Source organism: Carcharodon carcharias, chromosome 11 (assembly GCF_017639515.1).
Source record: "Carcharodon carcharias isolate sCarCar2 chromosome 11, sCarCar2.pri, whole genome shotgun sequence".
Lineage (NCBI taxonomy): Eukaryota > Metazoa > Chordata > Chondrichthyes > Lamniformes > Lamnidae > Carcharodon > Carcharodon carcharias.
This window is the reverse complement of record NC_054477.1, coordinates 61,468,821-61,486,614: the sequence shown is the minus strand read 5'-3', so window position 1 is coordinate 61,486,614 and position 17,794 is coordinate 61,468,821. Positions and strand designations below refer to the sequence as shown.

The 17,794-nt window shown below is 41.4% G+C and overlaps 1 protein-coding gene across 1 annotated transcript in view; it reads right to left on the bottom strand.

Moving 5' to 3' along the window:
- Positions 1 to 1,630: 1,630 nt before the first annotated feature.
- c11h11orf65 (chromosome 11 C11orf65 homolog) overlaps positions 1,631 to 17,794 on the bottom strand; it is a 78,357-nt gene continuing 62,193 nt past the window's right edge. The window contains exons 6-8 of the mRNA XM_041199032.1: positions 13,578 to 13,748; positions 3,281 to 3,336; positions 1,631 to 1,750 (exon numbers count right to left, since the gene is read on the bottom strand). Of these exons, the coding sequence (XP_041054966.1) occupies positions 1,647 to 1,750; positions 3,281 to 3,336; positions 13,578 to 13,748 (331 nt within the window). The 3' untranslated portion in view covers positions 1,631 to 1,646. The remainder of the gene's footprint in view (positions 1,751 to 3,280; positions 3,337 to 13,577; positions 13,749 to 17,794) is intronic.

The window sequence follows — 17,794 nt, the reverse complement described above, 5'->3', positions numbered from 1 at the left end:
CCCGTGAACCAACCCTTTGACTATTTAGTTCAAAGTCCTCTCTAAAGCCCTAGTTATATGACTTGCCAGGACACTAGTTCAAGCCCAGTTCAGGCAAATAACATCTCAACAGTACAGCTCCCTCTTTCCCCAGTACTGGTGCCAGTGCCCCATAAATCAAAATCTATTCCCCCACACCAATCTTTGAGCCACGCATTCAACTCTCTGATCTTATTTATCCCATACAATTTGCTCATGGCTCAGGTGATAATCCAGGGATTATTTCCTTTGTGGTTCTGCTTTCACCAACTCACCAACCAATCACCTATCTGATCATCAAATTAACACCTGAACACTCACCAGCTACTGGAGGCTGAAAAAAGGTATAAAAAGTAGCACCTCCTTCCCCTTCTGCACCAAGTTTCCACCTGCACCAAATTCCCAGTTTTGCACTCATCTTCTTCATCTCCATTCTGTCTGTTTTTACATAAGACTAGTGACTTCCACTCAAGTTGCAACTGCTAAATCAGCTTCCTGTTATAGTAATTGACACCTATTCCGGCAACCATTTTGATTGTTTGACAGCTAATTGTCACTGCCAGGCAGTTACTAGTAAACTAGGCTTTTTAACTAGCTTGCAGTTTTAAAGTTCTAAATCAGAGACTACTTAATCTAAATTATAGCTTGAGAAAAACGTACCAGAGATATCCCACCTGCACTGAATTCCCAAGTTAGCACTCATTCCTCGTCACACTCAGGCTCTGTTATTTCCACTCTGTGCTCACACAGAGCACCACCCAAATTGTTTCTTGTAGGGACATTTTCATCTGCAGATAAATGGCCTTATGATGATGTCCTGGTATCAATGTTTTATCACCAATATAAATGTTTCTCAGTACACTCAGACAGAATTGGTACTCACCCCTATTTTCCCTACTTTCAACATCAGGTGAAAGTGAAAGTAGAGAATACAACTTTGCTTTAAGAGGTGGTTAGATGATCAGACTTCGAATGAAAATGTAGCCATAAAGGTAAAATAGATTTAGAATGAAAGTGTAATCATAAGGTATTCTTGCATTATTTTATATACCTGTAGTGGGCTTTAATTGTTTAATTTAAACTCAGCACAACAATCAATGTGACAAACATAATTATTAAAATGTTAAGAGGTCCTGTATGATCAGAATTGTGTGGTAATAGAGGACAGTTAGGACAAATTATTTCTTCAATGCATTCAAAACCAAAGGGAAACAGAATGCTTTACAAAATTCATTGAATTTAACTCCAGTTCCAGTGGCACATGTACATTGGCTTTATTGTGCAAATACAGTTCCATATATAAGTTCCATAACATATTCCACAAGGAAATCTATAATGCTATAGGTGATGAAGTGTTACAACAGATACTGCTACTGATACCACTGATGAAAAAAGGACCTATCACTGATTTTTTTTGCAGCCAGAACATGTCAAAATTAATGTGCTAAGCAATTGTACATTACAAATTATACATGAAACCATTTAATAAAGGATGACTGGTAATTCTTTAGTGTCACAACTGTATATCAATTTTCAGCCAAGAAATAACTACTCCTTTGACTATTTTCTTTATCTGATGGTAGATTTGTGCTTAGCTTTTGGTGATAGGTCAATTTATTTCTTCTTTGTTAAATGGCACACTGAGCACCACTCTGCATAGCTGCGTAAGCATTCATGACACGTTGCCTAACTTGTTTGTAAAGATCATTCTCCATAGGGTAGCATCTTGTGCCTGTGGATAAATTGAGAAACAGAATTTAATATATTACTTGATTCATGAATGATTGCCTCAAAATGCTTCTGTTTGAGCACATCAACTTCTGAGCATTATAATTACTGCTTCAGTTTGGCCATGGCAAATTTGCTTAAGATACTTGGGGGAAATACTTTCTTGAGTTATACAGCATTATACAAAATACATTTTAAATTATTAAGTAGTTGTGGTAATTAATAAGTTATAGACAATAATGCAAATCACATTTCCAATACAGCAACAACCAGAAGCATTTTATGAAATGGAGTGTGACTTACTGTAAAATGAATGCCTTAAACTCTTTGCAACATATACTTTTTCTAGCATATCATAAAAAGAAACAATTTTATTATGAAAATTATTTTGTAAATGCAGGATTTTCTCCATAGCCCTTCATTCATTGGTTATTATGTTTTTTCCTGACAATACCTTTACTTTAAAAACAAGTTCACTTATGTCTGCCTAATAAACATAAATTCAGGAAACTGACAATATGACTTGTAGCTATCTGGGAGGTTTATATATCTTAATATTGTCTTAAATTGCATCTTATTTATTTAATTGTTTTGCTATTGATTCCAATGAAGTTGACACAATTAATCTGCTGATTGAATTGTTTTAGCAACTATCCTTTGTACAATCGAATGATACGTAAGAGGTTTGCAAAAGGAAGCAGGAGATACTGCCACTCACTGCCTTAAATTCATTGAAATGTGGTGATTGAGCAAGTGTAGCTCTAAGGAACTTCCTGTCCATTCCTCCATAGCAAAGTTTTGGCTGCAATTATCCCTCCGTGTCACCTCCACTAATATCTTTGGAGAACCACATTAAGCTTTATACAGTCTGACATACACAGCCTTGAGTAACACACCAAAAATTATATTGAGAGGGCCAGAATTAATTAGAACTGGCTATAATGCAAGTGTAAACAATTATCTGAGAGGGTAAATTAATCACATGGCATATTGCTAAGCATTGCTGACAAGGAACATCCCGGGTTCAATTGCTGGTCTGTGTTGTTTTAACTATTCTCAGTCAGGGTAGCACTTGTAGTATTACAGTTGATCTTAGTCAGTATTCCTACTCCTGACTGCCAACCGGTGACCTCCTCACATTTTGTTTTAATTGCTAGAACTATTTTTCTTTGCAAATTTTATTTTAAAAAAACCCACAGCACATAACAAGGAATTAAGTGAAAATTCAAAAAATAATTAAAGTTTACTTGCAACTCATGATTTCTCAAGTCAGCCCACTGGATATAAAACGTATCCTATTGGTCTTCATATGGTACTCTCTATATAGGCGCACAATTCACTTTCAAATACTGAAAAAATGTCATTGGATTTCCCCAATTGCATGGAATTGCCTTTTTACACTTTGTTTTAAATGGTCTCATTTACAATTTTCAATTGGTGTTCTATTTTAATGTTTTATATATTTATGTAAAATTAATATTTGGAGTATGATTGCTACTACAAACAGGGAGATTTGATATAAATAGGGAGGTACCTTGAAAATTTGCAGAAGAGCTGCTACAAGCAATTTCCATCCAGTCATTTAAATACCTGAAAAAGCAGAAATCATTGTTCTTTCATGATTTACTCTGATACTTTATCAATATTATATGTTGTACAAGGTAGACTTTTGTAGTCTCATGTCTGTCTTAAAATACTGCTCCAATTCTAGGGCGCTTCTTCTACTGTCTGTCTCACACTCCTGAACAGGATGCAAAGTAAAGCTTGTCATCTAAATGATGATTTCTCACTCTCACATGCACCCTCTAACATTTTCTATTGTAACATAATTTTTTTTATGTCTAACAAATCCTACTAAAGGATTTTTCTTATTTTTCTAAATACCATTGGACTATCTGACAGGTCTTCATCTCCATACAGTTCAATTAACTTGACATCTAGAATCATTGCACAATCTTATATTTTAATTCATTCTTTCATAAGGCCTTCTTATCCCCTCTTCTTTTTCATCTGTACAATCTTCAGAATCTTTAGAATCCAGGATCGGAATCATCCCAGATTTACATTAAGTGTGATAGTGGGCAGGACAAAGAATGCTTTACCCACCGGCTGCAATGGTGGCTTTTCATGCTTATTATCCCAATTCCACCTTTTAATCATGCATTCCCAGGAAACACGCTGTTTCTTTGGTGGGTGGTCTCTGATTTGTTCACCACTCCGTCACCTCGCTGCTTCCTCATGCTGGCCACCAGATTTAAAATGTAGCTGCATGCACACCTCTCAGTGCTTCCAGCCCAGGATTGCCAAACAGAAGACATGGCCCCAAAAGTCAAGAAGTCGGAATCGCGCCCGCCGACTATTAAGAGGCCAATTAAGGTTATTAGAAGTGCAATTGTCTCCGACTTTTCGTGGTCCGTCCAACCTTACGGTTAGTGGATGGGCGAATTAGCCAGGCAGATTTTGCATTTTTCTTGAAACCTCATCAAAGGGCAGGATGAGGTTTCCGTTATTAAATGAAAGAAAAATAAAAATCTATGGAGAGCATTTTTATTATATATATGTTCAGGTGACTGATTGTGATGCTTGGAAATTTTTTCCTGATTTTAAAAACTTTATTTAATGCTTTTCAGGTCTTCAGCTCCTTGAGGCAGCTCTCTGCCTCAAAGTTGCTAAAATAATGAAACCTGAAAAGTTGGAACAGTGATAAAAAAACATATTTTAATCATAATCCATACAAACCAGGTCAATATTTTCTCTTTTCTTCCTCTTCCCTAAAGGCAGGAACATTTGCAGGGGATAGATCACACAGCATGTTCCAGTACTTCATCAAAGCAGCTATTCCAAGTGTGAACCTTAGCAGCAAGTGATAGGGAACTATTTAGACATGACAGCTAAAGCTGAATCCACGGGCAGGATATTGAGTTCGGTGAGCGGAAGGTGGGGCCCACTCGCTGACGCATAAAATGATGCAGGATGACGTTGGGTGGAACTCCCGACATCACCCCGCGTCATTTCAATTTTCAGGTTGGCGGGGGCGTAGCTGAATCAGTTGTGTGCCTGCTGACCTGTTAACGGCCAATTGAGGCCATTTAAAAATAATTGAGGTAGTTAAAGGGCCTAAAAACAAAAAAACTGCGGATGCTGGAAATCCAAAACAAAAACAGAATTACCTGGAAAAACTCAGCAGGTCTGGCAGCATCGGCGGAGAAGAAAAGAGTTGACGTTTCGAGTCCTCATGACCCTTCGACAGAACTTGAGTTCGAGTCCAGGAAAGAGCTGAAATATAAGCTGGTTTAAGGTGTGTGTGTGGGGGGCGGAGAGATAGAGAGACAGAGAGGTGGAGGGGGTTGGTGTGGTTGTAGCGACAAACAAGCAGTGATAGAAGCAGATCATCAAAAGATGTCAACAACAATACTACAATAGAACACATAGGTGTTAAAGTTAAAGTTGGTGATATTATCTAAACGAATGTGCTAATTAAGAATGGATGGTAGGGCACTCAAGGTATAGCTCTAGTGGGTTTTTTTTTTTATTTTTTTTTTTTTATTTTATATAATGGAAATAGGTGGGAAAAGGAAAATCTTTATAATTTATTGGGAAAAAAAAAAAAGAAGGGGGAAACAGAAAGGGGGTGGGGATGGGGGAGGGGACTCACGACCTAAAGTTGTTGAATTCAATATTCAGTCCGGAAGGCTGTAAAGTCCCTAGTCGGAAGATGAGGTGTTGTTCCTCCAGTTTGCGTTGGGCTTCACTGGAACAATGCAGCAAGCCAAGGACAGACATGTGGGCAAGAGAGCAGGGTGGAGTGTTAAAATGGCAAGCGACAGGGAGGTTTGGGTCATTCTTGCGGACAGACCGCAGGTGTTCTGAAAAGCGGTCGCCCAGTTTACGTTTGGTCTCTCCAATGTAGAGGAGACCACATTGGGACCCAAACCTCCCTGTCGCTTGCCATTTTAACACTCCACCCTGCTCTCTTGCCCACATGTCTGTCCTTGGCTTGCTGCATTGTTCCAGTGAAGCCCAACGCAAACTGGAGGAACAACACCTCATCTTCCGACTAGGGACTTTACAGCCTTCCGGACTGAATATTGAATTCAACAACTTTAGGTCGTGAGTCCCCTCCCCCATCCCCACCCCCTTTCTGTTTCCCCCTTCTTTTTTTTTTTTCCCAATAAATTATAAAGATTTTCCTTTTCCCACCTATTTCCATTATATAAAATAAAAAAAAAAAAATAAAAAAAAAAAAAAAAAACCCACTAGAGCTATACCTTGAGTGCCCTACCATCCATTCTTAATTAGCACATTCGTTTAGATAATATCACCAACTTTAACTTTAACACCTATGTGTTCTATTGTAGTATTGTTGTTGACATCTTTTGATGATCTGCTTCTATCACTGCTTGTTTGTCGCTACAACCACACCAACCCCCTCCACCTCTCTGTCTCTCTATCTCTCCGCCCCCCACACACACACCTTAAACCAGCTTATATTTCAGCTCTTTCCTGGACTCGAACTCAAGTTCTGTCGAAGGGTCATGAGGACTCGAAACGTCAACTCTTTTCTTCTCCGCCGATGCTGCCAGACCTGCTGAGTTTTTCCAGGTAATTCTGTTTTAGTTAAAGGGCCTGCCTGTCCAACCTTAAGGTTGGCGGGCAGGCAGGAAGCCCTGGAAAGCTTCAGAAAAAACATAAAACCTCATCCATGGGCAGGATGAGGTTTCATGTAGGTTTTTAAAAAATTAATAAAAGTTTAATTAAAAGTGATGGACATGTCCCAACTCATGTGACAGAGTCACATGAGGGGACATGTCAGGGAAATTTTATTTTTCTATATTTCACATTTTTGAATTTGGCGCCAATCTCCCTGAGGCTGCACTTAGCCTCAGGGAGATGAGTGCGCTGTTTCACGCGCATGCGCGAAAGAGCGCACTCTTGGCTTAGGGAATCCCACCCCCCACCCACACCGGGAGCGCATAGCACTTTCTGGTAGACAATCACGCTGGGCAGACCTTAATTGACCTGCTCACTTAAAATAAGACCATAAGACATAGGAACAGAAATTAGGCCATTCGGCCCATCGAGTCTGCTCCGCCATTCAATCATGGCTGATAAGTTTTTCAACCCCATTCTCCCGCCTTCTCCCCGTAACCTTTGATCCCCTTACCAATCAAGAACCTATCTATCTCGGTCTTAAATACACTCAATGACCTGGCCTCCACAGCCTTCTGTGGCAATGAATTCCATAGATTCACCACTCTCTGGCTAAAGAAGTTTCTCCTCATCTCTGTTCTAAAAGGTCTTCCCTTTACTCTGAGGCTGTGCCCTCGGGTTCTAGTCTCTCCTACTAATGGAAACATCTTCTCCACATCCACTCTATCCAGGCCTTTCAGTATTCTGTAAGTTTCAATCAGATCCCCCCCCTCATCCTTCTAAACTCCATTGAGTATAGACCCAGACTCCTCAAACGTTCCTCATATGTTAAGCCTTTCATTCCTGGGATCGTTTTCGTTGAACCTACTCTGGACCCTCTCCAGGGCCAGCACATCCTTACTGAGATATGGGGCCCAAAATTGCTTACAATATTCTAAATGTGGTCTGACCAGAGCCTTATAAAGCCTCAGCAGCACATCCCTGCTTTTATATTATAGTCCTCTCAAAATAAATGCCAACATTGTATTTGCCTTCCTAACTACCGACTCGACCTGCAAGTTAACCTTAAGAGAATCCTGGACTAGGACTCCCAAGTTCCTTTGCACTCCAGATTTCTGAATTCTCTCCCCATTTAGAAAGTAGTCTATGCCTCTATGCTTCCTACCAAAGTGCATGACCTCACACTTCCCCACGTTGTATTCCATCTGCCACTTCTCCTAACCAAATCCTTCTGCAGCCTCCCCGCCTCCTCAATACTACCTGTCCCTCCACCCATCTTTGTATCCTCTGCAAACTTAGCCAGGATGCCATCAGTTCCTTCACCTAGATCATTAATGTATGAAGTGAAAAGTTGTGGTCCCAACACTGACCCTGCGGAACTCCACTAGTCACCGGCCGCCATCCTGAGAAGGACCCCCTTATCCCCACTCTCTGCCTCCTGCCAGACAGCCAATCTTCTATCCATGCTAGTACCTTGCTTCTAACACCATGGGCTCTTATCTTATTGAGCAGCCTCCTGTGTGGCACCTTGTCAAAGGCCTTCTGGAAGTCCAAGTAGATAACATCCATTGGCTCTCCTTTGTCTAACCTGCTCGTTACCTCCTCAAAGAATTCTAACAGATTTGTCAGGCATGACCTCCCCTTGATGAAACCATGCTGACTTTGCTCTATTTTACTATGCACTTCCAAGTATTCTGAAATCTCATCCTTAATAATGGACTCTAAAATCTTACCAACAACCAAGGTCAGGCTAATCAGCCTGTAATTTCCTGTCTTTTGTCTCACTCCCTTCTTAAACAGGAGGGGGTTACTTTAGCGATTTTCCAGTCCTCTGGGAATGATGGAAGGAAAGTCATTGATGAAGCTTCTGAAGATGGTTGGGCCTAGGACACTACCCTGAGGAACTGCTGCAGTGATGTCCCAGAACTGAGATGAGTGACCTCCAACAACCACAACTATCTTCCTTTGTGCTAGGTATGACTCCAACCAGTGGAGTATTTTCCCCCTGATTCCCACTGAGTCCAGTTTTGCTAGGGTTCCTTGATTGTCTTGACATTAAGAGCAGTCACTCTTACTTCACTTCTGGAGTTCAGCTCTTTTGCTCACATTTGAACCAAGGCTGTAATGAGGAACTGAGTGACCCTGGCAGAACCCAAACTGAGTGTTTGTGAGCAGGTTATTGTTAAGCAAGATAGATAGCACTGTTGACGACCCCTTTCATCGCTTTACTGATGATCGAGAGTAGACTGATCGGGCGGCAATTGGCCGGGTTGAATTTGTCCTGTTTTCTGCGTACAGGACATACCTGGGCAATTTTCCACATAGACGGGTAGGTGCTAGTGTTGTAGCTGTACTGGAACAGTTTGGCTAGGGGCGCAGCAAGTTCTGGAGCACAAGTCTTTACTACTATTGCCAGAATAGTATCAGGACCCATAGCCTTTACAGTATCCAATGTCTTCAGCAGTTTCTTAATATCATGTAGAGTGAATCAAATTGGCTGTTTCCATGTGGTGTTAGTAACTGGACCACAGCAGGCTTTTTTGTGTCCTCAAACTAGGAGGGATATTGCCAATTTTGCTATCCTGCACACATCAGCTAACTCAGCACAAACAAGGAACCAAACTTGGGACCTTTCTTCTCTGTATAGGTCTCTCTAAACTAACTCATGGGGCCACTGACGAAGCCCTGAAAACATACCTGTTTGATGGACACACCAAGTTTGGAGGATGACAAAGTGTTGTTTTCCTATAACTTCTCTGAACAGTGAGGGGATTATTTATTTAATTATTTTACTCCCCACCCCACCACCCCACCCATCCCACCTCAATTGTTTGTTTACTGTTTCCATGAAGTTGGTGCCATGATCTTATTGAATGGTGGCGCAGGCTCGAGAAGCCAAATGGTCCACTCCTGTTCCTATTTCTTATGTTCTTATGCCTCGCCCATAAATAACTCTTCCTGTGCAAACCTAAACAGCGAGTGAAGGGCATCAAAACTGAGTCTGATCTTGTCCTCACTCAAAATGCACAAATATTTACTTTTCTATCATTGGAAACAATTCTGGCTAATTTTATCACCCCTATCTGAGAGCCACTGAAACCAAATTTAGGAATATATCTTTGCTTTGGTTGATATTATCTAACCCTCCACTGGCTGATTATTCGACCTGGGATCTGGTGCTCTGTATGGCTTTGAACCAAAACATCAGGTGGAATTACCCATTAAGACATGTGTTTAACACAAAAATTTATCCCAGTAGTGAACAGAATTTGTACTAAGAACCTGAAGGCTGATTTAGTTTAGTAGAGGGTTCACCAGCTAGAGAAGATCTATTTCTTTAAAGTATAACATTCCAAATAGAAACACACCTAAATGACCTTAGCCTATGGCAATACTGTGGCTATGGCACTGTGTTAGTAACTCAGAAGATACGACTTCAAATCATGAAAAATGTTTGAGAAAGCTGTTGGAATGTTGCCTAAAAACAAACTGTTTCTAATGTTTTTCAATCTGGTCTACAAAATGTGGTTTATTTTTAATTCACTCTCAAGTGGTCTGGCATGCCCCTTAGCATCAGAAACAACCACTACAAACCAGGCTGGTAACAGTTCAAGAAGGCAGGCGAGCAACTAGTGATGGATGATGAATGCAACATTTCCATATTCTGAGAAAATGTGCTTTTAACTCTTACCAATCAAGTATCATTGCTGCTTAGAAAAGCATTCCAATGCTATTGGGAGTTCGCCTTTGTATAATTCACTTCTTACCAGCATTAGCTTGTCTTGATTGAATAAGTTGCTCAAGTAAATCATCTGGAATAGGACACCCATCTTTTTAATGGTGCAACATTCTCTTGGTTGGTTCCTTCTCCCAAACCCAGTTCTCTAACATCTGGAAAGGGGCCTCCACAAAATCTGTCTCCACATTAGTTTCACTGAACATGGCAAAATCAGCCTGGGCACAGATCTGGTTTTGGCGGCACGCCCCCGATTGGGGGGTGCTGATCTGAGGCATACCTGCAAGCACCCACTCCTGAACTTTCCCCCCAATGGGGGGAAAATTCTTCTCTATGTTCACCTGATGCCCATTCACAAGGAGTTTCCAGCAATTTAATTTGTATCCCTTTATAGTCTGTGGCACCAAGGAACAAATTAGGGATCAAATCTGGGTTTTCCAGCTCTGTATGACACAATAGCACAACATGCAGTGCATTCACCCATGGAGTCAAAGGGCCGGATTTTGCAGGGCAGAGTGTTAGGTGGAAACAGTTGATATTCACTATCATTATCCTTCTGAAACTGACAACAGCTTCAGGATCTAGCGCATATGCAGATTAGCTCAGAAATCCTGAAATTGTGGTCTGTCACTGCGACACAGGCTGCACTGTGAACCCCTGCAGAGCTGGCAATCATTGAAATCAGCGAGAACTTTAATCTTTCCCATTTCCACATTCTGTTGGAAACCCCACAAAAAGTTACACCTTGTTCAATCAGATGTAAGTGGGTTTTGAGGGATAACAGAATGAACCCTGAAAAATATTTTCCTAATCAAGGATTGTTGTTAAATTACTCATTAGTAGACTTTTTAAGTTGTTGGTGGGGGGGGGGGGGTGGGGGGGGGATGCGGGGAAGACTGTGAATTTCTTTTCATGTGATTGGCTGCTTAGACAGCCTGATGACACAACTGCAGCTCAATGCTGTGAATTCCCAGTGAGAATGTTGCAATTAGTCTAGGTGCTAGAGGTGAAATTGTCAGCAGAGAGATGTCAGCGAGGCTTACTTCATGGTCAATGACAAGCTCTTTTGCATCACTGCTGACTGCAAAATCCAGCCCATTGCATTTTTATAATTTATTTCCTCCAATATTAAGATTCATTTAACCTAAGAAAAGTATACCATTTCCTCCCCTATCAGAGACAATCATGGAAGGAACTCTAATTTTAGCAGATGAAATCGGTGCTGCCGAGAGAGAGAGGGAGAGAGAGAGACGGAAGAAAGAGTGGAGAAGAGGAGGGGGGTGGTGGTGGGGTTGGGGGAAAGAATGGAGAATAGTGCTTAGTAAGGTTTCCTCCTGCAATCTTCCAGCAGGGAATTTTCACAGGAGGTGCACAATGAGTGTGGATACTATTGAAGTATTACCAATAACCGTGCCAATTCATGCTAAGTAAGCAGGTATGCCTCACAGAAGCCAAAACTCACCAAATGGGTGTATGGTGCTCCACTGCACTTAACACATTCAAAATAAACTATGAAAACTATAATGAGATGATGATTACATTTTATAGGTACTAGTATTGAAACTCTTGAGTGGAATGTAATCTTCTCAATGTTTGCTTTCTTATGTATTATTTAATTTACAAGCCATTTGTGACAATTTACCTGCCCTAAAATCCCATTGTGCATACTGGGATAATAAAAATGTTCCAATTTTCTACTCCTCTATCCTTATTGGAAGTTAATAGTCTGGATTGATATTGCATTTCGCAAGTGGTTAAGAACCAAACAGGAAAGAAGTACAAAAGGGATGTATTAAATATTCAACACAAGCAATAAGTAGATAGCTTGAAGTACTTGTGGCATTTGGATATTTCTGTGTCTTGGTATCGGAAGTGTGCAGCAAGACCTGAACAACATGCAGGCTTGGGCTGGTAAGTGGCAAGTAACATTCATGCCATACAAATCCCAGGTAATGACAATGCCCAACAACGAGTGGCATTACCCATCATCTAATCACCCACCATCAACATCCTGGAGTCACCATTGATCAAAAACTCAACTGGACCAACCATATAAATGCTGTAGCTACTAGAACAGGTCATAGGCTGGCTTGAGACCCTAGACTCCTAAATCCCCAAAGCCTCCCCCTACCTACAAAGCTCAAATCAGAAGTGTGATGGCATACTCTCCACTTGTGTGCAGCTGGAATAGCACTCAAGAAAGTCAACACCATCCTGGACAAAGCAGCCTGCTTGATCAGCAACCCCAATTCACCGGTTTAAACATCCAGTCCCTCCACCACCAGTATACCATGACTGTAGAATGTATATTCTACAGAACATATTCTAGTAGGTTGCCAAGCTTGTTCAGCATTAAGTCCATCATTTAGGTGAACGCCATCGTTTCTCCCTTTAACTAGAATGGACTGGAATACAAAAGGGGCAGTTATACTTCAGTTTAATGGAGCCTTGGAAAGAACCAATTTAAAGCATTGCATTCAGTACTTTGCACCGCACCTAAGGAAAGATGTATTAGAGTTGCAGCAAGGGACAATACGGATTTACCAAAATGATATTGAGTTTAAAGGATTAAGAAATGAGAAGAGGTTGCATAAATCTGGGATACATTAGATTGAGTTCAGAAGATTGAGGGGTAATCTAATGAGGTGTGTAAAATGATTCAGATATGGAGAAGCTATTTCCTCCGGTAGGGGATCAAGTGAAAGGTATCACAATCTTAAAATTAGAGCTTGGTCATTCAGGAGTGAAATCAGGAATCACTTTTCATATTAAAGGTAGTGCAATTCTCACCCCCAAAAGGTTCTGGATGCTGGTTTAATTGAAATTTTAAAGACTAGATTGACAGATTTTTAGATGAGGAGGAATTTCTTCACTCAGAGTGTTATGAATCTTTGGAATTCTTTACCTCAGAGCGCTCTGGATGTTCAATCATTGAGTATATTCAAGACAGAGGCTGAGATGTAGATTTTTGGACACAGGGCGATGGGGAAGAAAAGTGGCATTTGTGATAGAAGATGCAACTTGATTTTCTTGCCTCAAATGTTCTACTCCTGCTTTTATTTCTTATGTTCTTATCAGGTAAGGCATCAAAGGATTATGGTTCAAGACAGGTAAAGAGATTTGAATCACAGATCAACACCCACTTCCCAAGAGCAATTCGTGCTGGGCAACAAATGCCAGCATTACCAGCAGTGTCCATATCCTGAGAATGAGAAAAAAAACTGGTACGTCCTTTCACTATATTCAAAGTTATTATAATAATCACTGCAGAATAATTTGTACATGATTCATAGGAGAGTGCAATAATAGAATTGTTTTTCGGCTCTAATGCAGATTTACAATTAAACATCTTAGGCATATTACAAAGATGTGCTTTGTCCACCTAACTAGTCCCAAGAACTATAACAATAACTTATGTATCTGAAACAAAATAAGGTTGACTTACTTCTCAAAATTCAATGCATTGGTCCACTCAAGTAGTTCATCCACCTCCCAATCAAGGACTGCATTAGGGCCATTCTGCTCTACACTGTTGATTACTCCTTCTGTTGCTCTGTGCACCAGGACAGCTGTATTTGGATCCAGTGTCTGGGCCTGCAGCATGCCCTCATAGTACCTGGAAGACATTAAATAAACTAACATGAAAAGCAGAGTCCTGCTGCTCTTTTGTATTATGACTACAAAATTTGCAATGGGTTGGAGAAATTTCTCATTAATTTACTGATTCTCCCACCTTGTGCAAAAGGAGGAAGCTCAACTGGATAGCATCACTAGTAGGAGTTTTTTCTGCTCCCACCTCTTTAGCCTCAAGCACCTTGAATGTTGCCTAGACACCATTGTGCCATTGTGTAGTGGAACAATGGAATTGGGATCCACAGGGGTGACTTGAAAAAAATGGGCTGTGTGGTGGGGCTCCTGGAGAGTGAGCAGGATAGCTCTGAGGTGGGCACCCCACACATTTTACATACCCCCTGCCAAAAACACATCTGGCAGGGGGCCAGCCCACGGATTCTAGCATTTTCCCAATGATAGATGTTAGGCTAATTTGCCTATAGTTTCCTGCATTCTGTCTCCCACATTTCTTGAACAGAGGTGTTACATTTGCAGTTCAAATCTGCTAGGACCTTTCCAGAATCTAAGGAATTTTGTAAGATTACAACCAAATATATCCACTATCTCTGCAGCCACTTGTTTTAATATACTAGGATGTAGGCCATCAGGTCCAGGGGCCTTCTCAATCTTTAGTCCCATTTCTTTTTCTCTAGTGATCGTGGTTGTTTTAAGTTCCTCCTTCCCTTTAGCCTCTTGATGTTTTACTATTCTTAGGATGCTTTCTGTGTCTTCTACTGTGAAGATGGATACAAAATACTTGTGCAAATCCTCTGCCAATTCCTCATTTCCCATTATTAATTCCCCAGTCTGACCCGCTAAGGGACTAATGCTCACTTTAGCTACTCTTTTCTTTTTTATATACTTGTAGAAGCTTTCCCTATCTGTCTTTATATTTCTTGCTAGTTTTCTCTCAAACTCCAATTTCTCCCTTTATTACTCTTTTAGTGGTCCATTTGCTGGTTTCTAAAATGTTCCCAATCTTCTGGCCTATCACTAACCTCAGCATTTTATGCCTTTTTGTTCAATCCTTAACTTACTCACTTAGCGCCAGGTGGTGTATCCTTTTCATAGAGTCTTTCTTTCTCACTGCAATATATCTTTGTTGAGGGGTATAAAATATCTCTTTAAACATCTGCCACTGCTTCTCTGTCTCTTCTTTTTTAACTTATTTACCAAGTCCACTTTAACCAACTCTCTCTCCATACCTTTGTAATTGTCTTTATTTAAGTTTATGATACTTGTTTTGGACTCACATTTCTCACTCTAAAACTGACTGTGAAGTTCTGTCAAGTTATGATCACTTTTGCTTAGAAGATCCTTTGCTATGAGGTATTTAATTAATACTGATTCATTTAACATTATGGGATCCAAAATAGCCTGTTCCCTGATAGTTTTTTTGAACCTGTCCTGCATACACTCTATGAACTCATCCACCAGGCTACTTTTGCCATTTTGATTTGTCTAATCAATGTCAAGATTAAAGTCAGCCATGAGTATTGCAGTACCTTTCTTGCAAACATCCATAATTTCTTGATGTATACTCTGTCCTACTGTGCAGCAACTGTTATGGGGCCTATAAATTACTCCCACCAGTAACTTATTTCCTTTGCCATTTCTAATCTCCACCTAAACTGATTCTATGTTTTTTTTATTCATCTATGGAATGTGGGCTTCACTGGCTGGGCTAGATTTATTGTCCATCCCTAGTTGCCTTTGATAAGGTGGTGGTGAGCTGCCTTCTTGAACCACTGCATTCCATGTGGTGTAGGTACACCAACAATGCTGTAAGGAAGGGAGTCCCAGGATTTAGACCCAGCGACAGTAAAGGAACGGCGATATATTTCCAAGTCAGGATGGTGAGTGACTTGAAGGGGAACTTCTAGGTGGTGGTGCTGTCCTATCTATTTGCTACCCTTGTCCTTCTAGGCGGTAGCATTGTGGGTATGGAAGGTGCTGTATGAGGAGCCTTGGTGAGTTCCTGCAGTGCATCTTGTAGATGGTGCACACTGCTGCCACTGTGCGTCGGTGGTGGAGGGAGTGAATGTTTGTGAATGGGGTGCCAATCAAGTGGGCTGCTTTGTCCTGAATGGTGTCAAGCTTGAATGTTGTTGCAGCTGCACTTATCCAAGCAAGTGGAGAGTATTCCATCACACTGCTGATTTGTGCCTTGTAGATGGTGGACAGGCTTTGGGGAGTCAGGAGGTGAGTTACTCACCATAGTATTCCTAGCCTCTGACCTGCTCATATAGCCACACTATTTATATGGCCAGTCTAATTCAGGATGTTGATATTGAGGGATTCAGTGATGGTAATGCCATGAAATGTCAGGGAGCGATGGTTAGATTCTCTCTTGTTGGAGATGGTCATTACCTGGCACTTCTGTGGCACAAATGTTATTTGGTACTTGTCAGCCCAAGGCTGGACATCGTCCAGATCTTGCTGCATTTGGACATGGACTGCCTCAGTTTCTGAGGAGTTGTGGCACATTGTACAATCATCAGCAAACATCCCCACTTCTGATCTCATGTGAACCCTCCCCCCAACTATTTAGTTTAAAGCCTATCTACAGCCCTAATTATATGATTTGCTGGATACTGGCTCCAGTTCAATTCTGGTGAGGCCATCCCAAAGGTACAGCTCCCTGTTTCCCCAGCACTGATGCCAGTGCCCCTTGAGCTGAAACCCATTTCTCCCATGCCAATCTCTGAACCACACATTCAACGCTTTGATCTATGCCAATTTGCTTGTGGTTCTGGTGGTAATCTTGAGATTATTACTTTTGTGACTCTGCTTTTTAATTTAGCTTCTAGCTGCTAGATACTACACTGCCCCCTACTACAATTACATTCCTCCTAACTCTTCCCACTTGAATGGTGCCCTGCACCTTGGTGCTGCATCAATTTGCTCATTCTCCCTGGAGTCCCTGATCTTGTCCATGACTTGTCTTGATACCTTCACGGATTTGTGTATGTGAACCCCAGGTCTCTACCTGTCCTTGCATCCCCTTTCAAATTGTACCATTTAGTTTATATTGCCTTTCCTCATTCTTTCATGTACCACTTCACATAGTTCTGCACTAAATTTCATCTGTCATGTGTCTGCGTATTTCACCAGTTTGTCTTTGTCCTATCTCAATGGAGGAAAGGGGTGGTCAACTGCGCCAAAGGCTACAGAGAAACTGAGGAGGATGAGGGAGAGATAATACACCCTGATCACAGTCAAGATCGCAGAGAATACCATTTGGTTAGGGCTGTTGCAGTGCTGTGGCAAGTAAAAAGCCTTTCTGAAACAATTGAAACATTGAGTTGTGGGAAAGATGGATATAGATTGGGGAGTCAACACTACATTCACAAACGCAATCTCCAACAACTTATTGCTACCAACGCCCATCCAGGACACTCCACCCTTTCCCGTCCCTCTGACCCAATCCCTTCTTCTAATCCCAGCCCTTGCCATGCCCTCTGACCTTCTCCTCTCTAATACTGAACGTTCTGCCCCAGCAAAGGACTCAGTTTCATACCCTTACACCCTCACTTCAATGAATTTATGAATTTCAGGCTCAGCATGATGCTGAACTCTTCTTCTGCCACCTATGTCTCCATGTTCACTTCTTTGGGCAGGAGTCCTCCCTCTGTTCAACTGATCCTTTCATCCACCTCCAGTATTCTCCCTCCACCTGGACCCCTCCCTCTGGCCTCTTACATGCTCTTAATCTTTTCATTGAGATCTGTTGACATGACATCAGCCGTCTCAAATTCTCTGCCCCTCTCACCCACTCTAACCTGTCTCCTTCTGAACTTGCTGCACACCATTCTCTCAGGCCCAACCTTGACTTTGTTATCAAACCTGCCAGCAAAGGTGGTGCTATTGTTGTCTGGTGTACTGGCCTCTACCTCGCAGAGGCTGAGCACCAACCCTCAGATACTTCTTCCTGCCTCCCCTTGTACCATGACTCCACCACCGAACATCAGGCCATTGTTTCCAGGGCTGTCACTGACCTCATCTCCTTCGGAGATCTTCCCTCCACAACTTCCAACTTCATAGTTTCCC